The sequence below is a fragment of the Rhineura floridana genome, chromosome 22, assembly GCF_030035675.1.
Source record: "Rhineura floridana isolate rRhiFlo1 chromosome 22, rRhiFlo1.hap2, whole genome shotgun sequence".
NCBI lineage: Eukaryota > Metazoa > Chordata > Lepidosauria > Squamata > Rhineuridae > Rhineura > Rhineura floridana.
In genome coordinates, this window is record NC_084501.1 from 17,004,344 (window position 1) to 17,021,777 (window position 17,434).

A 17,434-nucleotide genomic window follows, 5' to 3' on the forward strand; every position below is an offset into this window, starting at 1 on the left:
TCAGTCTCTTAGCAACCATGAGGCCTTGCAAAGTACACTTTTGTTGTCTGACTGTTAACCTCCATGCTACCTATTCGAGTGGAAGTCACATTTCTAACATCATCCCCTTTTTAAAAAACAATCTCTGCAGGCAGAAAGCTTGCACAAAATCTCTCCTCTCCCATGTGCTAGTTTTCAACATGCAGGGAGTTGTGTTGAATTTCATTTTTAATGGGGGGGGGGAGAAATTCATGTAAAACAGTATTTCCCCCTCCCTCCCTCAATCCTGGAGGAGCACAAGGCCATGCCACCGGTACGTCAGCACACAGAACACGCCTAAACCTCCCCTGCTGCCACCGCTGCCGCCACCATCCTGCAAATCCTCACCCTGTCACATTCAAGAGGGAAAATGAAGGACAGATAAACGGTCAGTTGCCATATGCCTCCAAGGGCAGGGAGGGGGAAAGAGAGAGGGAATGCCCCCTTAACACAAAATCATGCATTTGAGAGGAGGTTGGAACTTAGCACTGATGCTTACTGGATCCCAGGCACCTCACAGGACCTCGGACGGGGGGATGATAAGCAGAGCTGCAGGAGAGAAAGTGGAGTTACTGCAAATTAGTGTATTAAAGATGTCATCACGAAACCCTCTCACAATTTCCTGCTTCCGTTTTCAAGACAGAGCAAACACAACAGAGTTTTCTCGCTGCTGCAGGTATCTGTATCGTCCCGCTCCTTCCTCCACCCTGCTTGCTCCCAAAACATGGCCAACCCCATTGCGTTTCTCTGGGGTTGCCACCGAGAGGGCCACCCGCCTTGGATTTTAGTCCGAGTCCAAGAACAACGCTGGGGTCACATTGGATTTGCGCGTTACGTCCGAGGCGAGTATTATGGGCCCTTGTGGCATGGGCGTCCAAGCCGAGAAACACAAGCTTTGTTGCTGTTCCCAGATTTCTTTTGGGCCTGAACGGTTGCCTCTAAAAGGCAGAGCCGTAGCTCATGGTGGAGCATCCGTCCTGCGCGCAGATCCAGGTCAATCCTTGGCATCTCCAGGTACAGTCGGCAACGTCCCCTGCCAGTCAATTGCTAGACAATAGTGAGTTCTGAGGGTCTGACTTGTTATGAAACAGTTTCCAACGGTCCTGTTTAAACTAGCCTTCTGTTCAGAACGAAGAGGACTGGAATCTTACTTCATTTCTAAGTGAAGGGTCATAACTCAGTGGCAGAACACCTGCTCTGCATGCAGAAGGCCCAAGGTTCAATCCCCAGCATCTCCAGTTAGGGCTGGGAGAGACACTTGCCTGAAACCCTGGAGAGCTGCTGCCAGTCAGTGCTGATAATACTAAGCTAGCTGGACCAATGGTTTGACTTGCTATAACGTTGCTTCCTATGTTCCTGTATTTGGGGGGGGCTAGCTCAGTGGCAGAACACCTGCTCTGCATGCAGAAGGTCCCTGGTTAGGGCTGGGAATGCCCCGTTAGAAAACCTGGCGAGTCGCCACCAACCAGCACAGACAACAGCAAATTGAATGGATTAAGGGTCTGACTTGGTACGAAAGAGCGTCCAACGTTGCTTTTTAAAACTAGCTTTCTATTCAGAATCACGAGGACTAGAGTCTTACGTTATTTCTAGAGAGCCATAGCTCAGCAACAGAGCATCTGTCATATGTGCAGAAGGTCCTAGGTTTGATCCCTTGACATTTCTGGGTAGGGTCTGGGAATACCGCCTGTCTGAAATCCATGAGAACCACAGCTAATCGGAGCATAGCTGGATGGACCAATGGCCTGACCAGGTATAGACAGCAGTGCCCTATGTCTCTAATATAACCTTACCTGGCCTCTTCTGACTCCCCTGCAGCCAAGGAGCCGGCTCTACTCTCTGGCAATATGGGAAGGCCAAACAAGAGATGGGCTGATTCCATCAAGGAAGCCACAGACCTGCACTTACAAGATCTGAACAGGGTGGTTCAGGACAGATGCTCTCGGAGGTCGCTGATTCACAGGGTCGCCATAAGTCGTAGTCAACTTAGAGGCACATAGCAACAACAACAAACCAACCTTTTTGGTGTCCCAGGGCTTCAGCGACTGCTTGCTATCATCCAGGAGGTTCTCTTCAATGGAAGGCACTTGGTAATGAAACACTGGGAAGGTGAGAGACAAGGCAGTCAATTACGCCTGGTACCCGCCCCCTTTGTGGCTCCTCCCCTTTCCCCCTTCCTGAGAAGGTGGAGCAGGCCAGGACCCCAGGACCCCCGAGAGGCACGCATGCGCAGAACTGTGAACCCGCCCGGCTACACAGCCCCCGCACCTTCCAGGTGCCGCAAATACCAGAGAGGATGGGAGATGTAGTCTCTACGCCTCTCCACAAAGGGGAAGGGAGAAGGGCTGCAGGAGGGCCCGTTACAACGGACTGTACGCGGCTAAGGGGGTGATGCGTCGATTCTCGACATGCTAATGTTCTTTTTACAAGAGCAGCCAAGGGAACGTGAATCGTCCGCAGCAGATTTCACTACACTGCCACTCCCGTTATCCTTGGCCACCGGTCACGCTGGCTGGGGGGAGGGGCTGTTGGGACCTGGGAGTCCAAGGACATTGCTCTTGGGATCCAAGTGTTGTCATTCCCAATTGTCAGCATGGCCAATGGTCAGGGGTGACGGGAGTTGTAGTTTAAATTTCCTGCAGCCGCTTTAGCCACTGCACCATTGCAGCAAAGCCAGGCAGCCTGGTTGCTTCCAGTGCCCAGACTCTTCCTGCAGTCTGGGCCCCAAATATATAGGGGCAGCCCTGATGGCAGAGAACTCATCAGTGGCTCGTGAGGCCCCCTTTTTGCAACAGCGACGCTGGGCCTAATGAATTCACAAGGCGAGTAAAAGGGGGTGGTTACCATTGCTATCCATGTCATTGGCCAGGTAACCTGGAAAAAAAAAGAAGGGGTGCAGAGTAAGATGTGTGTGGTGTCCACATGATAGGGGCGTCTAAGCTCCTTTAGGCTACGTAAGGAACCCTGAAATCTCAAGCCTCATTCACTCCTTGTCACCACACCACTATCCTGGCGCACCAGCCTTACAACCTATCGTCCGAAAGGTCATCTTCCTACGTTTCAGCGACAGGGAAACCTGCGACCTTCCAGATGCTGTTGGACCCCAACTTCCACCATTCCCTACTTGTCAGCGTGTCCAGCGGTCAGGGACAGTGGGAGCTGTAGTTTAGCAATGTCCTTGGACTCCAATTCCCATCAGGCCCCAGCATGTCCAACGGCCAAGGATGATGGGTGTTGTAGTCCGGCAGCATCTGCAGGGTCACAGATTCCTCACCTCCAATTTACATCCTGGCATTGTTCACTGACTCAACTGTCCACCCACCGCTGCCCCTTACAGAACACTCCTCTGAATTTCTATCATCCTATACATTTAAGGTTTCCCCATCATAACCACCACACACACACACACGGGCAAAGGATCCTGGGAACTGTCGTTCAGTGAGGCAGCCAAGAGTGATCTGTTACGACACCCCTGGCTGTAACCTCACTTTCACAGGACTACAGTTCCCAGAAACACCTGGGGAAAGAAAGGGATATGATTAAAGTAACGGAAAATCCCCCAGAGAGGAAGGTCAAGTATTAAGCAATGGGGTACAACAGTTCATCTCTTGCAGGAACTCCACACCAGATGGAGAAAGGACAAGAAGGTAAATCACAAAGTTTCCCTGGCAAGTCTACTACGGAGCACATTACAAAATTTAAAAATGCTGGGAAATTAACAGTCTCCGTTCTTTCGCAGATCCATCTGCCCACCCAGTTCCAACCCCTGATGGGAGAGAAGGGGCGAACTCGCCCGATGCAAGGAAGGGAGAAAAAGACCACTCACCACTCTTGCGATTTGGAGGTGGGACACCCTGGGAGGGCTCCAAGTAGGTGTCCTGCGGGTTGGGGTTCATCACGCTCGTGTGCAGGGCGGAGTCAGAATTTGTTCTGCTTGCAAAGGCGAAGGGAAGAATTAAAAAAAATAACATACGATCACACGTATATGGCCATTAGAATCCCCAAAATTGGAGCGGCAATGGGGAGGTTGCCATGGAGACTAGGGTGGCAGTGGGGAAATTCCAAATGTTAAGGGTGCAACCCCCCACCACCCCCAAGGACCTTTCCAACACACAAGCAAACTACTTGATAGTCCCTTTGCTCAAAACGCGATCGCCCCAACGCAGACTAAACCACTAGTTTCTAACTGGATTGAATTTGTCCCACTTTCTGTCTATTGCAATCACACATAATGCACACACATCACATAATGTACACACATAATTATCTAATGCTAGTTCACACACTATCTTCCTCACCAGGCCTTCTTAAGGTTCCCAAAGCCTGTCCTTTGGGGACAGAGGGATGCACCCCCTCCTATGGATCTCGCCCTAAACAACAACCCCCCAAAAGATATGTCCCCTAGGTTTGTTAAATCTTAAATAACATTTACTCTAAAATAACTCCCACCGATTACACAAGGCCCCAGGGCCCTATGTCCGGAATGTTAACTTTCCACTTTTTGGGGGGTGGAATTCTGGGTTTTGCAACGGTGCTGAGATTTCAGTTTTCAGCAGCCAGGGAACTCCCCACCACTCCGCAGGTTACTGAAGCAGTCACAACCAAACGCATAGCATAAGTTAGGATTGTGTTCCAGACCTTCCCTCCCTAGACACGCATGGATATTTTGGATTTTGCAGTTTATTGGGCTATGCCTGGATGGGAGTGCAAAGTTGTAGTAATGAGTCTTCTGCACTGAGCAGGGATGACATAGAGGACCTTTGAGGTCCCTCCCAACTATGATTTTAACTCCTATTGTACTAAAGCACATATATGAGAGGAACCAACCCTTTATATACAAGAACCACGTAACATTTTTAAGAATTCAGTGCCTGAGCTTCCTTGTTTTCCTTTACCCTCCTCATCCCTCTTTCCTTTCAGGCCTGAGGGGCAGGGACTGCGCTGTTTTTCCTGATCTGCAAGCCACTCCAGGAGCCTTTACTGGCTGAAGAGCGGGATCTAAACCCTTTTGAAAAATAGAAAACAAACAAACCTTTGACTATGCTTTGCTAATTTAAAACAAAAAAACACGATTGTGGATGTAAGGAACACATACTCTGCCCTATGCTTCCTTGCCATTACAGAGCCTGCCGCTTTCCTGCAGCCCATTTTGGCCTTAGGCCAGCACCATCAAGAGTCTCGACATGACGGAGGCACACGCCATTTTTTCCTCCCCGACGCTCCAGCACAGAACTCTGATCCAAACTGGATCAAGGGGGGTGGGGGGGGTGTCCCAGTTTTTGCAGGGGAGACTGGATCTGTGTGTAGCGAGGCCAGTTCTCTTCTACTTAATAATAATAATAACCCTGAGATTACATGGTTTATAGAATGCTTTTAGACTGTTTTTTAATTGCTTTCGTTATTGACGTGTTTTTCTTCGCTGGGCTCCTTCAGGAGAAAGGGCAAGACATAAACTGAATTATTAATAACAGCAAATAAATAAATGCATCCTATATGAACAGACACCCCATGGAAGACTCTTCATTTTCCATGTTCCTAACTAGCACCAGGATCAGAGGGAAGACCCAGGGGAGGGGGCTGCAGGGGAAGATAAGAAGAGCCGTTGCAAATTAATGCAGCACCCAGAGAAGGCAGGCACTGTTCGCCGGCTGGGGCGTCGGCAGGGAAAAGCGGCTGCTCTCCACCGCCGCTCTGTCTCGCCAGGGTCCCCTTTCGGTGAGCTTCCTAGCATTTTTTGACGATGCCTTTGGGGATCCGGGAGCAAGTGGGAGGAGGAGGGCGAGGGATGGGCGTGACATCATGGGGAGGACTCTTGTGGCTCCCCGGGGGGGGGGAACAACAACGAGGGCATTGTTGCTGGCGTCCAGTGGAGTTGCGTGTGTGCAACCAACCCCTTGTCTACTGAAGCGAGCATAGGGTTTTTTGGGTCCAGGACCTCTCACACAAAAGGGGAACCGGGCGGTCGCAGAAGCAACATCTGGTGCTAAATAAAATGCACCATGGCAACAACTGTTGGGTTTTAAAAAACGGGACTAGACTAATTCAGGGGAGGGGAGGATCTGGTCTATTTATTTATTTATTTTATTTGTTTCATTTTTAAACCACCCATAGCGAGTGGCTCTCTGGGCGGTGTACAAAAGATTAAAATACAGCTAAGGGCCAGGACGCTCAAATGAAACTTCCCTATCCCGGAGCAGGCTACCTCTGGATATACTAGTGTTGCGGGGACATTGTCTGAAGCATCCACCTTCCTGAATATAAGCAGGTCTGGGTCCATAAGCAGGACCCGAGTGCAACTCTCCCCACTTGTGATGCCCGGCAACCAGCATCCAAAGGCGCACTGCCTCTGACAGCGGAGGCAGAACGTAGCTGTCATGGCCAGTAGCCACCGACAGCCATCAATTTGTCTACTCCTCTGGGCCACCCACCTGGATGGCTTTACATCACTACATCCTGCAGGAATGAATGCCACAGTTTAACTCTGTGCCGTATAAAGGAGGTCCTTCCTTTTGTCTGTCCGGAATACCCCCCCCCTTCAGTTTCCTTGGATAAGTCCGGGACCGTCTCATTTTCTCCTCGGACTCAGACACACACAGTGTTATTTGTTCGGCAGAACGGGGGTGGAGCGGCGAGATCAAGAGGAGGAGGACTTTGAATGGGCTGACGCTTCCCATGTTCAGCCATCAGGCGTGCAGAACTCTGAGAACTCTCTCGCTCTGGACAGCGACAGTTCCGCCCCTGAAGCTCCAGTTACTCACAAGGAGGCCCACCCCACCTGAGTCTTATTATTATTATTATTATTACACTTGTATAATACAAGAGCCGAAGCTCTCTGGGCAGTTTACAACATAAAAATTCGCGTTTAGTACAATTGCTAATAAAAAAGAAAAGCAATAATTCACATTGCCACCCCGCTTGAAGCTCCTCCCTCACCCTCGGCCGCTTTGCCGCCTCCCCACCGCGTTGCGCCTCCCTCCGACGAGGAGGGTCCTGCTGAGGCAGAGAGACCACCCTTGCCTTGCTCATGGAGGCACCAGCAAGAACATGTGCCAATGGCTCCCCCGAGGCGGAGCTCTTGGGTGCGCACATGTTCCCAGTAGCGACACTTAGTTCGCGCAAGTAGGGTGCCCACCCAACCTTACTTAAGCCGGGTGAGGGGGCGAGATTAGTTGCTGCGACAACGTCTTAGTGCAGTGTAGTCGTCTCTAGTCTAGCCTAGTAATGATAAGAACATAAGAAGAGCCTGCTGGATCAGGCCAGTGGCCCATCTAGTCCAGCATCCTGTTCTCACAGTGGCCAACCAGATGCCCATGGGAAACCCACAAGTAGGACCCGAGTGCAAGAACACTCTCCCCTCCTGAGGCTTCCGGCAACTGGTTTTCAGAAGCATGCTGCCTCTGACTAGGGTGGCACAGCACAGCCATCATGGCTAGTAGCCATTGATAGTCCTGTCCTCCATGAATTGGTCTAATCTTCTTTTAAAGCCATCCAAGCTGGTGGCCATTACTGCGTCTTGTGGGAGCAAATTCCATAGTTTAACTATGCGCTGAGTAAAGAAGTACTTCCTTTTGTCTGTCCTGAATCTTCCAACGTTCAGCTTCTTTGAATGTCCACAAGTTCTAGTATTATGAGAGAGGGAGAAGAACTTTTCTCTATCCACTTTCTCAATGCCATGCATAATTTTATACACTTCTATCATGTCTCCTCTGACCCGCCTTTTCTCTAAACTAAAAAGCCCCAAATGCTGCAACCTTTCCTCGTAAGGGAGTCGCTCCATCCCCTTGATCATTCTGGTTGCCCTCTTCTGAACCTTTTCCAACTCTATAATATCCTTTTTGAGATGAGGCAGAACCCTGTGTAACCTGTAAGCTGATTCCTGAAGCACTCTGAACCAAAATCTCTCAATAAACCTATTAAAGAAAAGCACAGCTCCTTGTCCGTGACTGCGTTCAGGCACAACACCCAGCCCAGTTAACAAGAATTTAGCATGAATTAAAGTGGGAGGAATATGCAATCAAAAAATGGTTCACCTGTTAAGTGCAGACGGCAGCCTAAACAAGTGTCCTTTCTCCGTGGGAAAGTTACCCCAGTGCATGGTCCTTTACAATGAAAACAAAAAGACAAAAACAGCAGGATTAATTTACAATTGTGCAAAGACCTCCCCCTTGCGGATTAGAAACTTGGCAGCACATAGAGGAGAGAGAGGGCAAAGTAAAGAGAGGTGAAAGAAGAGGCTGAGATCAGAACTGGGAGAGGAGAAATGAGGAGGCTTCACTGAGGAGGCTCATGGCCAGGTCAAAGGGTGCGCAGACAAAAGCAGGTCTCAAAAAGCAGAGACGTCTCTAGAGTCGGGGGCCTCAGTTGGCTACTCCTGGTGTAGCCTCTTTGTCCACTTCTCTCTCCAGCCACATTCACACCACACATTTATTCCACTGTTATTCCGCTTTAAACAGTCACAGCTTCCCCCAAAGAATCCTGGGGAACTGTAGTTTGTGAAGGGTGCTGGCAGCTGTTAGGAGACACCCTGTTCCTCTCGTTGCGGTACAATTTCCAGAGTTCCCTGGCTGCTAAACCACACCTGGGAACTGTTAGCTCTGTGAGGGGAACAGGGGTCTCTGAACAACTCTCAGCGCCCTTGAGAAACTACACTTCCCGTGATTCTTTGGGGGAAACCATGAATAAAATGGAATAAAAGGTGGATAAATGTCTGGTGTGAGCATTGCCACACTCTCTTTTATACACACACACACACACACACAGAACTGCCATGCTAGACCAACTCCTAGCCTCTCCACAAGGATGTGGGCCTAGCCAAAATGGCTGTCAGGAAACAACAAGCTTTGGGGATGAGCAGAGAGGCCATTAGACAGCGGGGGGGGGGTGAAATTCACACACAAACCCTCTACCAGGAAACCCCCCTCCAGTGTGAAAGTTTTAAAACAGCAGAGAGAGAAGGGGAGGGAGAACTACTGTATACAGTTGCACCAACCATTTGTCTCTCCCAGCCCAATTACCCAGAATGCTCTTGGGGAGCGAAAACCAGTCAAGGAGTCCTCTGAGGTACTCTGAAGTGGGAGTCCTTGAGTATCGGTGACACAAAAAGCGGCTGTTCCCCCCAGTATTATTCTGCACATTAACTGTGTGCGCCCACCAATATATGCCCACCAATGCCCCAGCTTGTATGAGGGAGCCACACTCTCTCACCCAAACTGCCGGCCTTTGGCGCATGCTCAAAGGCCCATGTGACTGAAGGGGGAGGGATGGAGACCGCTGTCTCAAGTGCTGCTGTCCCAGAGAGCTGGCCAGAATTTACACAGGTTTCTGCAGCAGGACAAAATTAGGGGAGGAAGTGGATTTTGAAAGTCCCTTCCTGTCTTAGGCAAAGGCCCCAAGTCTACCAAGGGAGCAGAGTGAGGTAGTGGAAAAAAGGTTCTGAGGAGGGGAAAAAAAAGATTCTGTACCACTTCAGACTGCAGGAAGAGAATAAGTCGACTTATTCTCTTCCTGCAGTCTGAAGTGGTGCAGAATCTTTTTTTTTTCTCCTCAGAACCTTTTTTCCACTACCTCACATACATATATATACATATGCTTCTCCTCTTCCAGGCGAGAGGATGCTGCGATCCAAACAGAGCCTAGATCAGGGACGGTTGAAGCGAAGCACTCCAGGTGTTACAGAGCGCAATGACCCACCGTTCCCGCCCGCTGGCCATGCTGGCTGGGGCTGATGGGAATTGCAGTCCGGTGACATCCGGCCTAGCGGGGAGGGAGTTTGGATGGGCGGGTGGAACTCCATTTCAAGCCTCACTCAAAGACAGGATGAACGTTACCTCCTCCAACTGGGCTCCGCAGGAGGCGACAGGTATGCAGGGCTGTAAGGGGAGCTGTCGATGTGAGGAGCGGGTTAAGGAAGAGCGCAGGCTCAAGGATTCGGAGGTTGCTCAGAGAGGGAGGGGAGAGAAGGGGGGGTCCTGCACTCAGAACACAGCTCCACAGATGGCCTCAAAGCGGAAAGGTAGGGGTCTTTTTGCTAACCAGAGAAAGCAGAGGGAGTGAGGGATGGGGAGGGGAGGCGGACCAGAAGAAAATGCGCGAGGCCAAAAGGATATCTGACGCATGTAGCGGCGGAGCGGAGACATCCGCCGGGGATCCCGCTGCACCCGTTCCACCAGGCCGTGGCGTCGCGTGCTGCGGGCGGAGTCCAGCGGCGAATGGAGGGGCCCCTGGACGGACACAAGAAGAGGTGGAGAAGGAGAATTAGAAACCGGGGTCCCAGAGCGAGACGGGGTTGGGGGGAGAGGGAACACACTCGGGAGGCCTGGCCCTTGATGTATTTGTATTTTTAGAAGTGCCCAACTGCAGGTTGGGCTCTTAGTGCCGTTGAGAAATAGAACCAGGGCTAGAACAGGCAGCATTAGGGCCAGGTGGGAAGGGCCACAGCTCAGTGGGGGCGCATCTGCTTTGCCTCAGGTTCAGTCCTCAGCATCCCCCAGTGGGGCTGGGTGAAACCCCCGTCTTAAACCCTGGAGAGCTGCTGCTAGGCATGGTAGACAATACTGAGCTAAACAGACCAAAGGTCTGACTCGGTAAAACCAGTGTTTCTTCTGTGGAATACATGCGAGACATGCAACAAAATGTTGCAGTGTGTGGAACGCTGCTTTTCCAGGCTTCCCAGGATATTCCGTTCCTCCAATCTTCCACAACTCCACGCCCAACAGTCAGCCAGCATTCTGCGGCCATTGAGTACGCTCAGTCCTCGCTGAGCTGTTTCAAGGCCCCCTCACCCATTAGGATTTTCTTTCTATAGGGTTTTTTGGGGGGTGGTGACTCTACAAACCTTGGGCTCTTCCCTCTGGAGAAGGGCCGTAGCTCAGTGGTAGAGCATCTGCCTCGCGCACAGTAGGCCCCAAGGCTGATCCCCAATGGCATCTCCAGGCGGGGCTGGGTGATTTGCCCATCTGAAACCATGGAGAGCCTCTGCCAGCCAGTGTAGACACGACTGAGCTAGATGGACTCAAGGGTCCATCTCTTTGAGGGGACGGGCTGTCGCTCAGAGGCAGAGCACCTGTGCATGGAAGGTCCCGAGTTCGATCCTTGGCACCTCCAGGAGGGACTGAATTTTTCTCCTCCTTGAAGCCCTGGAGAGCTGCTGCCAGTCAGTGCAGACAAGGACACAAGAACGTCGGCAGCAAACGGCTGCTGGATCAGGCCACGGGCCCATCCGGCCGGGCGTCCTGTTTCCAGAGCGGCCAACCAGATGCCCCGACGGGAAGCCCGGAAGCAGGACCTGAGTGCAACGAGCGACTCTCCCTCCCTCAGTTCCCAGCAACTGGCGTTCAGAGGCATCCTGACTCTGACAATTAAGGAAACGAACTCCCGTCACGCAGGTGAAAGTCCTTGCGTTCACAGGACAACACAGGAAGCAGTACCACACTGAGTCAGACTGTTGGTCCCTCTAGTACAGCCAGCAGCTCTCCAGTGTTTCAGGCAAGAATCTCTCCCCCCAGGCCTGCCCGAAGATGTCGGGTCCGATTCAGGTTAAGGCAGCCTCCTTGTTCTTAGAGGCTAGGATCAGTTGAGGGGGCAGGTGGGGACAGAAGGCTGTTTAGCCCCCACCCCCCGCCCACTCTAATGGCGCCTTCCTCGTGCATAGAGCGGCTCACTCTTTGCAGCAACAGGGAAGTGCAAACCACACGCACGCAAGCACACAAACGCAGCAACCCTGGGTGGCCCAACCCTCACCGAGAGGGGCTCGCTGGGGGAAATCCCACACACCCACGCACTCGCAGAGCCCGCACACAAACAGCCACAAACAAGCTCCCTGCTGGTTTATGAAGTTTATCGGATGTTCTAACGGGGCTGGCACACGAACGTTTACAATGCTAACCCCCTCGGAATGTCAAGTATTTCCACCCCACGCGCACAAGCCTGGATTCAAGGTGAGAGACCATTCCCCGCAACCTGGAGATGTGGGGGAGGACATACAACGCACACATATATATAAGCCAGGATGGCAATTTAGCAATGCAACAACTCTAGGACTGATCTAAATCCCCCCCCCGCAAAAAACCCTTTCTGTTACCCCCATTGGACACCACAGGAAAATCAGATCCACCTCACTGGGGTTGTGTAGCTTAATACAGCTGCCGAGACCAGAAATTCAACAGGTTAAGCTTTGCCTAGCATAGCGATGGGGAAACAACACCTGTTGGGTTTCCACCTGGCACCCTGCTATTAAAGACACAGGGTAACTTTTTTTTAAGGGAGGGAGAGACACCCAGACCTAATTCTGCCCCTGTTTGCCTGAGGTTATAGAAAAGCTCGCCTTCGCCCCATCGCGGAAGAGAATCCCAATTCAGGAAAGAAACTACTGCCGTGGGAGACGTTCGAGGGGGATAGGAGCTTCCCAGGGCCTTTGCAAGGGTTGGGTCCCAGTTACCTGAAACTCAGCGGCACCGCTCCCGATCTGGTTGACGTTGGGCAATGAGCCACTGTAGTATGGGCCCCGGCTATGCGCCAAACGTAGCTTCTGGGCCTGCAACTGAAGCAAAAATTAAAAATTAAACACATGTAGGTGAGAGAATAAATCATTTATTTGGGGGTTGCGTCTACCTAAGTTTTACTCAGAGTAAACACACTAAAAGTCACCACTTCCCGTTAATTTCAATGACTCTACTCTAGGCAGGTCTAACTTTGGATGTAAGCCTTTATTTCTGTCCAGTAAGACTTATATTCCGCTGAATTTTTTTTTAAAGAAAAGAACAATCTCTCTAAGAGGTGTATCTAAAACATTCTTTTAAAAGAAGCAGTAAAAACGGACGTTGCAAAAACAGCCGACATTGTAAAATTATTGAATTATAGTTTTAAAAACAAGTGTGCATAATAAGAAACACAAATTTTACAGTGGCTTTATGGAGCCTCCATGTCCAAAGGCAGTACACTTATTAAAGACCAGATGCCGGGGCACCCTTTTTCTCAACCCATAAGCTGCTTTTTGGCACCCAAGAGCAGAAAAGCATGTTAAAAGTGAATGAAGGTCAAAAATGAAGATCCCAGGGGGAGAATGTTTGCTTCAAACAGCAGACAAGAGAAGGTTGAGGCCAAAGCACCAGGCGCAAATGTCTCAATCCTGCAGAATCCACACAGGCTGCAGGATTGTTATGGCTCGCGGCACTGAACATGTAAAGGGTTAATACGACGGTAAGGCAACGTGGGGCTCCCTTCAGATGTTGCTGGACGCCATCTCCCATCATTCCTGGCTGGGGCTGATGGGAGTTGGAGTCCAGCCACACCCGGAGGGCCAGAGGCTCCCCATCTCTACTTTACACCTTTGTAAGTGCATTTAATATGTGATCCCTGATTGGTTGTGGCATGCGCCTAGGGCAGGGCTAGGGAACTTGTGGCCCTCCAGAAGCTGCTGGACTCCAGCTCCCATCATTCCTGACCATTGGTCCATGCTGGCTAGGGCTGATGGGAGCTGGAGTCCAGCAACTTCTGGAGGGCCACAGGATTCCCATCCCTGCTTTACACTTATAAAGTGCATTTCATTTGTGCTCCCTGATAGGTTGGGGCATGTGCCCAGGACAGGGGTAGGGAACCTGTGGCCCTCCAGCTGTTGACAGACTATGGCTCCCATCATCCTGGACCACTGGCCGTTCTGGCTGGGGCTGGTGGGAGATGGAGTGCAGCAACATCTGGAGGGCAACAGCATCCCTCATTCCTGGAGTACCAGTTGGGACCATTAGGGAGGAGCTTGGATCAATCCCCAAAGGTCACTGGGTGTCCCTGGGCAAATCACCCTTTCAGGCTAACCTACCTCAAAGGATTGTTGTGAAAAGGATAAGATGCAGGGGAAGACCACGTGACATACTCCTCGGACTACGGGTGGTACAAAAACCACACTGACACACAAAGCCTCTTTCCATTTATAAATTCTCCCATGCCTGCCCTAAGGCCGGATTCAGAGCGCCCTTTGAAAAAGTTCCAAACCCCGCTGTGGCCAAACTCTCAAGCCAAAACACAAGCACCCGACAACCCTGGAAGGCAGGTGGGTGGAACCTCCGGATCCCCAGACACTGCCGAACCACAACTCCCATCAGCCCCAGAAAAGCATGGCCAACATCTGCTGTAAGGGAGAACTGGGGGAATCCGTGGCCCTCCAGATGTTGCTAAGACTCCCAACACACCTCCCCTGATCGTCTCCAGCCAGCATAGCCAATGGTGAGGGGCGATAGGAGCTGGGGCGTCCAGTGACACATGGGGGGCCAATGGCACCCCCGCCCCTGCTAAACTTAGTGACACCTGACAGAGGCGAGGCTCAAACAGGGAGCCCCCTGGATCACCCATTGGGCCACAACACACCATACCAGAAGCAGCCCCCCCCCCCCGGTAAAAGCCAGCCTACTGCAGATGATCTGATGAACGCAGATGAGACTGCAAAGTACCAGGCCAATTACGGAGGCTTAACAGGAGCGGGAGCTTTGCAAGAATTACGTGACTCATTCCTGCCTCTTCTCTCTTCCCCCTCCCACACGCTACCCCGCCTGCCTGCATTTATCATGTTGGCCATCTACACCCCCCACCACCACCACATTCCCTTGTGCAGGGAGAGTCCCGAATCTGCAGGAGCACCAAGGCAAAGCAAGGAGTCAAAGATGCCCCCAATTTGCATCACTTAGGCTAAGGCCCGAGACTGACTCGTCAGGGAAGCGGAAGAGGCAAACTAGAATGATGCAGGCCCGTTTTGCACTTGTAGAAGAGGACTGAGGAAACCTCCAGCCCACAGGTGAGACTTGGCCCACCAAGGCTGTTTGGGGGAAGACCCACCCACCTACCCTATACTCAACGTCGGATAAGGGCAAGGCTTCAAAAGGAACTGGAAGCTAGCTTAAAATGGGTTGCTCTTTTGCTGGGAGCGTGCCTCTCTCAAGGAGGCGGACGCCGTTTCCATTCAACGGGAACAGCTTCTCCCTCTCAGTGTGGCTCAGTTTCACTTCCAGCATCAGGATCGCAAAGGCCAAAAGATTTTGACAGGTGAGCAGGGCAGGCAGTGTGGTATAGTGGTTAGAGCGTCAGGCTGGGACCTGGGAGACCAGGGTTCAAATCCCCGCCTGGCTGTGAAGCTCTCACTGGGTGTGACCTTGGGACAGTCAGTGCCTCTCAGCCTGACCTACTCAACAGGGTTGCTGTGAGGATAAAATACTGGGGGGGGAAGGATAGAGAAGAACCATGTTTGTACACCACCTTGAGGAAAGGTGGGGTGTGAATTTAATAATAAATAAAATATGGAAACCTACCTGTCAATCACGTGATGTCATGACATCATGTGACTGGCCGTCGGGTTGCTCCGCCCACCCGTGAAAGTTGGCCCGTGGGGCTGTGGCCAGATAAAGATCTGGCCTCTGGGGGCAAAAAGGTTCCCCACCCCCCAAGCCAGACCGTATATCTCAGGCCGGAATGGAAACACCCGCTAGGCCGTTGGCCTGGGACCCAGGACCAGGCCAACAATTTAATTCAAGATGGGTCACAGCAGCTGCTCTGTCGCCATACGAATATGTGATCAAAACTAAGGTCTGGCTCTCCAAGTGCATGGTTGGGTTAAAAGGTGGGTGCCAGGTCTGGAAAGACTGAAGGCTGCTGCAGGAGGTGACGGAATCAGTTACAGAAAAGTGTTGTAAAGCACACTGTCATTGTTATTGGTCATTCAATTTATTTGTCATTTGCCATGCAAACATCTCCAAGCAACTTAACCGTTTTTAAGAGCCTTCAGGCAGCATACCTGTGGCCAGATGTAGCTGAGCTACAACTCCCAGCAGCCACCCACACAGCCAATGGCTGGCACTCCCTCTAAGGTGAAGCACAACATAAAACTCAAGGACGTTCCAACAAAAGCCATGCAGGAACCTATAAAACAGACCCAATAAAACTTCCACCGCAAAGCCATACCATTAATAGCCAGCAGAATCATCATAAATCAAAATGGCTGGAAGGAGACAGAAGTTTATACATGGCACCAAAAGGACGTTAGTGAAGGTGCCCGGTGGATCTCGCTGGGGAGAGCACATCACAATCGAAAAAGGCCCTCCCCTCAAACCTCCCTCAGGTTGAGCATGGGATGGGATTTGCAGTTCAACAACACCTGGATGTCCAAAGGGTCGCCATACCTAGCGCAGACGCAGAAAGGGGAACCTGTGGCCATCCAGATGATGATGATGTTGGGACTCACCACTCCCACCAGCCCCAGCCGGTGTGACCAACAGTCAGGGATGATGGTGATAATGCAGTTACGAGGAACCTGCGGCCTTCCAGATGTCGCTGAACTACAACTCCCATCAGCCCTGGACATTGGCCATATTTGCTGGGGTTGATGAGAGCTGTAGTCCAATAACATCTAGAGGTCCCCACCCCTGATGATCATGGGAGTTATGGTCTAGCGACATCCGAGAGCGTTCCTAGGGTAGACAAAAACTGAACTAGATAGAGCGATGGGTCCAATTCAGTACAAAGCAATGTCCTATGTTCCTGAGGAGGATCACGCTCTACAGCCCTCAAAGCTGCTCTAGGTTAGCTTTTAAGAGCCCGCACGTACCTGGTCAAAGTTCTCCGCACGTCACGACGCAAATCTTATCTGTGCCATAAACCCGCCCCTCATCCAGCAAGGCAGAGGCAAATTGAAACAGGGACCCCTTTCCTGGCACAACATTCAAGTGTTTAGGCCAGTCTTGAAAGTTCACTGGAGTTAACAGTACTGGTTAACTGGCACCCGCCCAGTTTCGCTGCTGAACAGATTGCTTTTGGAGCCCTGAGGACTGATCCCCGCCTTGCTTTATCTACCTAGGGAATCACACACACCACAAACCCTTCTGGAAGGACTGGTTTGGAGGAAACGCCTGAGCCTGTCCCCTCAAGGCACAGAATTCACAGCCTAACCAGCCTGCAGACCCCCATCTCCATTTGTTGCACAAAAAGGGTAACGCATCAACACCATCCCGAGGGGACCGAAGGGCTCGCCAAAGCAATGAGGTGGCATCACCTTTCTCTTCGAATCTGGACGTGGCAGGAGATTCAGAAGTCAGACTCCGCAAAGGAAAGGAGATTTCACGTTACATGTGAAAATAAAATCACTAGACCTCATGGTCTCACACAAAACTGGAAAAGGGTTTTCGATTCCCAGTTATCCACATCCTCTTTAGGGAACACACTTGAGTTTTAGGAACAATATGCACAGTGCTGAGAAAATATTGCCAGTTCTTACGTGCCAGCTTCAAGTTTCTAGACCCCAAGGTTCTTTTTGTTTGTTTGTTTTGTTTTTAGGTTTGGCAAGCGGAAAGCGTGAAAAGGATCCATGATCAAGGCAGGCTTGTGAATAGTCCTTTGCCTGGTCACCTGGGATGAGCACATATCTCCTCCCAGGCGACCA

General features: G+C 51.2%; 1 protein-coding gene across 2 annotated transcripts in view; it reads right to left on the reverse strand.

The window, feature by feature from the left end:
* CRTC2 (CREB regulated transcription coactivator 2) overlaps positions 1-17,434 on the reverse strand; it is a 36,729-nt gene that overhangs the window by 12,042 nt on the left and 7,253 nt on the right. For both annotated transcript variants that reach the window (XM_061606858.1, XM_061606859.1), the window contains exons 2-9: positions 12,455-12,556; positions 10,123-10,238; positions 9,846-9,905; positions 8,049-8,117; positions 3,845-3,948; positions 2,863-2,892; positions 2,037-2,119; positions 518-567 (exon numbers count right to left, since the gene is read on the reverse strand). In XM_061606858.1, the coding sequence (XP_061462842.1) occupies positions 518-567; positions 2,037-2,119; positions 2,863-2,892; positions 3,845-3,948; positions 8,049-8,117; positions 9,846-9,905; positions 10,123-10,238; positions 12,455-12,556 (614 nt within the window). The remainder of the gene's footprint in view (positions 1-517; positions 568-2,036; positions 2,120-2,862; positions 2,893-3,844; positions 3,949-8,048; positions 8,118-9,845; positions 9,906-10,122; positions 10,239-12,454; positions 12,557-17,434) is intronic.